At 30.1% G+C, this 6,222-nt stretch overlaps 2 protein-coding genes across 2 annotated transcripts in view; one reads left to right on the top strand and one right to left on the bottom strand.

Moving 5' to 3' along the window:
* Positions 1-2,563: 2,563 nt before the first annotated feature.
* On the top strand, positions 2,564-4,942 carry LOC107840356 (CCG-binding protein 1). Its single transcript, XM_016684190.2, has 3 exons — positions 2,564-2,898; positions 3,731-3,804; positions 4,375-4,942. The coding sequence occupies exons 1-3, from the start codon at positions 2,670-2,672 to the stop codon at positions 4,681-4,683; spliced, it is 612 nt and encodes a 203-aa protein (XP_016539676.1). The 5' UTR covers positions 2,564-2,669; the 3' UTR covers positions 4,684-4,942.
* A 280-nt stretch (positions 4,943-5,222) lies between these two features.
* The window catches only part of LOC124886713 (pollen-specific leucine-rich repeat extensin-like protein 4), a 5,448-nt gene continuing 4,448 nt past the window's right edge, over positions 5,223-6,222 (bottom strand). The window contains exon 2 of the mRNA XM_047395650.1: positions 5,223-5,289. Within this exon, the coding sequence (XP_047251606.1) occupies positions 5,223-5,289 (67 nt within the window). The remainder of the gene's footprint in view (positions 5,290-6,222) is intronic.

Below are 6,222 nucleotides of genomic sequence, written 5' to 3'. Positions count from 1 at the left end.
GGGATAATAAAGTAAATCACAGAGCAATTAGGGTGTAATATAGTAAATGATAGGGGTAATATAGTAAAAGAAGAGGTGGTTGACTTATAATAATTAATTAGGGATAATATAGTAAACTACGGAGCAACTAGGGGTAATATAGTAAATGATAGGAGTTAATATAGTAATCTATTTTTTTGAATTAAATATTATCAATTTTTTAATACATAAATGACTTATAATAATTAATTAAGGATGATATAGTAAAATCACGGTTAAAGCAGCTGAAACAAACGTTATAAATATCTATTCTTTTAGTTAAATATTATAAATTCTAATATATAAATGACTTATAATAATTAATTAGGGGTAATATAATAAAAAAAATTATTAATTCTAATATATAAATGATTTGTAATAATTAATTAGGGATAATATAGTAAATTATGGAGCAATTAGGATGTAATATAGTAAATGATTGGGGGTAGTATAGTAAATGAAGAGGTGGTCGAAACCACCTCACTAGAGGTGCATGGCCTGTGTCAGCACGGGCCCAATACTATAGACAACTTTTAGCACTAACATTTGATATTGATGAAATACAAACATAAATGTACATTGATATAAAACGATAAGTTTTTAAATAATAACTATTTGACGGCACTAGCTAAGAAGTGAAGTTTTATAAGATAGTTTTTTTCCACATGATAAGAAAGTGTGCTGTATCATGTAGTCGAATTATTTTAATTGTTTGATGATAAGATTGAGACCTGTTACAAAATATAGAAAAGATGTAGAACTGATATTCATAGGATTATTTCATACAAAAACAGGAACAAAAGATACTTCAATTAACAATAAAGTCTTGGATAATTTTCTCAAAGATGATTATGGTTGAAGCAGCTGCAACAAATATGTCATAAACACATATTTTTCTTGTTTTAATTAAATACTATTAATTTTCTAATACATAAATGACTTATAGTAATTAATTATGAGTGATATAGTGAAATCACGATGCAGCTCTTGAAGCAGCCATGTGGAAATCAATATTTTAATTAAATATTATGAATTTTTTAATACATAAATGACTAATAAAAAAATATTATTAATTATAATATATAAATGACTTATAATAATTAATTAGGGGTAATATAGTAAATCATGGAGCAATTAGAGGTAATATAGTAAAATGATTTATAATAATTAATTAGGAGTAATATAATAAAAATATTATTAATACTAATATATAAATGACTTATAATAATTAATTAAGGGTAATATAGTAATTCACGAAGTAATTAGGGGTAATATAGTAATTGATGAAGCGCTGGTCGAAACCATAGGCAGACATGTCATCTATTTTTTTCAATTAAATATTATTAATTTTTTAATATATAAATAACTTATAATAATTAATTAGAGATGATATAGTAAAATCACGGTTAAAACAGCTGAAACAAACGTCATAAATATCTATTTTTTAATTAAATATTATTAATTCTAATATATAAATGACTTATAATAATTAATTAGGGATAATATAATAAAAAAAGAGTATTAATTCTAATATATAAATGACTTCTAATAATTAATTAAGGGTAATATAGTAAATTACGGAGCAATCAGAGATAATATAGTAAATGACAAAGCAGCTGATTTTTTAATTAAATATTATTATTTTTTAATACATAAATGACTTATAATAATTAATTAGAAATGATATAGTAAAATCACGGTTAAAAATGATATAGTAAAATCACGGTTAAAACAGTTGAAACAAACGTCATAAATATCTATTTTTTAATTAGATATTATTAATTCTAATATATAAATGACTTCTAATAATTAATTAATTTTAATATATAAATGACTTATAATAATTAATTAGGGATGATATAGTAAAATTACAGTTAAAGCAACTAAAACAAACGTCATAAATATCTACTTTTTTAATTAAATATTATTAATTTATTATATAAATAACTTCTAATAATTAATTAGGTGTAATATAATAAAAAATATTATTAATTCTAATATATAAATGATTTAAAATAATTAATCAAAAATAATATAATAAATTATGAAGCAATTAAAAATAAAATGATAAAAAATAAAAAGCTGATCGAAACCAGCTCTTCTATAATATAGAAAAGAAAAGTAGTATATAATAGAAAAGAAAAGAAATACAATCAACAAACATGTTATTTTTATTACCAAAAAAAAACAAACATGTTATTTTATTTTTGCAAGATAAGTATCTGGAGAAAAACTTTTATGACAATGACTGGTAATTACAAATTTCTTTCTTTTGCCTCTTGACAAATCGCAAAGTTGAAAAAAAGCAAAAAAGTAGAAAGCACAACTTGTGGGCTCATAAAAAATATCTCTACAATTTCCACATACTGTATCGTCATAAAAATATTCCAGAAAAAAAAAACGCCCACTGTAACAAGCCGCCGCATCCTATACGTTTCCATTTTTACAACCGTCTATCTGGTCAAAATCACATAAAAACATTCCATCAACGGCCAGGATTCATCTGTAATATTATCTCCTTCTTGTAGAAAAAGTATCTAACAAAAATATCTCATCCTTATCCATTCCCAATTTATATATATATCCTAAAATCTCATCAAATCATTAAGCATTTTGATGATTTTTTATTTTGGGTTTTAACAGAAACAACGATGGCACAATCAATGGCTCTCAATTCCTTATCTTCTTCTTTTACTGGAGCTAATAATGAGCTTCCAAGAATAATACCCTCTTCAAGATTTCATGTGAATTCGTCGACAATTCGCTGTTGTTCCAGAAGTAATTCTTACATACCAAAGCTGGAGCCTTTTAGCAGAACCAAGCTCGATAGAGCTGTTAAAGATCCCCCTTTGATTGAAAAATCAGAAAATGAACTTGCTGGTATGTTTACATCTTCTTTATAATTTACATGCATTTTCTTGATTGTTACGTTTCCTGAACTTTATTGTAATTTATTTATGGTTTCTTAGTGTCAATATGTATACTAGCCTGAGTTAAAAGTTACTGAATTCATGTGAACCCATAACTGACTTTTAGATCCACCCCTGATTATTCATGAATGGAAAAAAGAATGTTATAAAATAGTGTTTAGGTTATTTCCTAACAATTATAACACAGCTTGGCATGGAACCATTAAAAAAAACAGCCTGCTGCACTAAAGTTTTCGCTATGCGCAAGGTTTGGACAAGGGGCCCACCACGAGTGTATTGTAGGCAACGTTACCTTGCATTTCTGCGAGAGGCTTTCTTTTCAAGACTTGAACTCGTAACCTCCTAGTCACGTGAACTTTACATGGAACCATGATTGGGGTTAAATAGTTTTTCTATGTTTTAAAAGTTGTTAAATATGATTAATTACTTAGGTTTCTTTTTTTTTTTTAAGTTACTACTTTGATTTGCTTCACTTAAGCAAAGGGTTTTTTGGAAGCGGCCTCTCTACCTCAAGAGTTAGTGGTAGGGCGTGCGAATACTCCACCCTCCACAAACCCCATTTTCAAATTACTGGGTATGTTATTGTTGTTGTATGATTAATTAATTAAATTTGTGTCTTGTTCTAGTTTGTGTTGTTAAATCCATGTCCATATTCACACACAAAAAAAGGGGATGGAGGGAGTATCAACTAATTGAACTTGCTTTTTGGTTGTGTAAAGTATTAAGCTTTATCTGCTTGCTGAATTACTAATGGACTCTGTGTATGGTATGGTAATTTACAGATTATTGTTCTGTTCTAGAAGGGGATGATTCGTATAGCTGCTGGCGGGCCTATTTTGAACTCAAAGATCTTGAAGTAAGTTCGTAATCAGCACATCTTTATAGGTTCTTGGAATAAAATTCTGCATTCATATTTACCTGCAGTATGCTCTACTATATTTATGATGTTTCGTTAAATAATAGGATCTTGTTTCAACAGATTAATTAACTCTTCTTCAGGACTTGGTTCTTGGGGTAAAAATTGCATTAGTTCTCAACTTATCCCGATGGTGTAAAATATCTAACTGCTATTAGGGCTCGTGGTTCAATATTTCTAAACTTCCAGTTTGAGGTAAAAGTTAATGAAAGAGCTAACAAAAATGTGTTTTCATTTTGTGTGTATATGAATACCACATAAAGGCATAAAGTTAGCTAACAATTCCAACTGGATTGGATTCGTAAGTTCATCAAGCCAATTAGTTCTTGATCTTTTTTGAAATTCCTGTTCAAGTGATCTTTTGTTCAAATTTTGTGATGACCTTAAGCTATGTAATGTGTAGCACCCTTCTGAACAACAACATACCCAGTGTATTCCCATCAAGTGGGGTCTGGGGAGGGTAAAGTGTACGCTGTCCGTTATTGAATTTAACTTTGATTATCTTTCCAGAAAGAAGAACCTAAGGAGGAGGTAGAGAGGCTAATACTTCAAGCAGGGGGCGTAAAAACTCTCATTAGCTGCTTGCATGGAATTTCAGAAATGCACAAAGCCAGAAAGAGAAGCAAAGGATCAGCCAAAGCTATGATGAATCTTGAGGCAGAAGGGGCAAGACATTGTCCTATACCCGATGGATTGCCAAAGAAAAGAGAAGAGCTCGAGGAGGAGGAGAAAGCTAGAATGCCAGATTCACCCTATACCAAACTGCTCAGAGCCAGAGGAACACACCCTGTTTGGTACTCGACTACACTTGATTATTGATATGGAGGTTCATACAGGGCTCTCGTCTTTGGAGCTTCAGAGTAATATGGTCAAGGAATGGAGTTGAATAGTGCACTTTGGTCACTGTAGTAAATTTCTGGTGTAATGTTAAAGCCTGTGAGGATGTGGACGCGTATTTTTGTTAGTTATAGCATAAAATAGTGTAGTTTATGGGCAAGTTAGGGGTTGCCATTTATTCTGAATGTATATAAAATATGGTTTGTTTCTGGTAAATTCTAATTGCAGTGAAGTTTCTACATACCCTTGAATGGTGTTTAATTATTGCTGCCCACCCTCCCTTTTCTTTCAGTTTGCTATTCTTACTAGTTAAAGACATAGGTATGATGATAATGACCTGGTCAAATCATAAATCTCCTTAATTGTTACTAAGTACCTACTTAACTAGTAGTAATATATTGGGTTAGCTGAACTTTGTCAAATGTGACAAAGTGGTGATAAATGAGCTTTCAGATCAAATCCAGGTTCTGGTGTGCACATAAATGATCTACCAAAAAAGATAGCTTGGTGCATGAAGCATTTCACATTGATGCAGAATCGAGAATCGGTTGCATCTCATATCTATGCAGGACCCAGAAAGGGCTGCACCTACAAAAAATGATCTACATATCCAGAAATGACACCATTTGGTTGATCTCGAGGCATGAACATATTAGCCTGTGAATAAGAAATTAAACTCACCCTTACTGTATAATAAATTCATAATAACATCACTAGATTGTAGTCTTGGTGGTGCATAAGTTATTTTTAAGAAGTTTGTCTAACGTGAATACATCCACTTCGCGCTCGGAGGTGACTCAAGGGTGAGACTAGCAAAACCTTTTTCTTTTAGGCCTTCAAAATTTTGAGGCCTCAAAATACTTTACTTGTTAATATTATCTGTTTATTTTTTTTATTTTTTTACAGTATTGAATATAGTTTAAAAAAAAAGGTACAAAATCTTTATATAAAAGAGTAAAAGAAATATTTCAAAACTTTGCACGTAACTAAACAACTAAATTCTTTATTGTAATAAATAATATTTTCACAATAACTCAAAAGGATTATTTTCTTGAAGGATTTATTGTCATCTAACTGACTTTGCTAATGAAAAACTGAGATCCACTAGAAAAGCCAATGCATTGTGAATATCTCAAAACTTAAATGGAAAAAGTCAACCAATTATTTAGTAGCATAAAGAAAATAAAACATGTTTATGTATTGATGTCCATTTGTTTTAGGCGGTAACTAAAAGAAGTTGCATAATTGGTGATTTTCCATGCTTGCAGGTAAAGGACAGGATGAAGAATTACCTCTGATCATTATTCAAGAAGTTTTGCAAACCGTTAAAACTTTGTGTTTGACATTATTTTGACCTTCCAAATTGTAAGGTGCATAAAATTCGTTAAAACGTCTATCAGCCATTAGCTTTCCTTCCTTTGCCAATATAAGCCTCATTTTCCTTTTGCAGAATGCATTACGACAAGCAACCTTGGGGCTTACAACCCAACTTACACAGATGTTGGCCTCGGGTTGCTTTGT

This window comes from Capsicum annuum, chromosome 8, assembly GCF_002878395.1.
Source record: "Capsicum annuum cultivar UCD-10X-F1 chromosome 8, UCD10Xv1.1, whole genome shotgun sequence".
NCBI lineage: Eukaryota > Viridiplantae > Streptophyta > Magnoliopsida > Solanales > Solanaceae > Capsicum > Capsicum annuum.
This window is presented reverse-complemented; position numbering and strand designations above follow the sequence as displayed.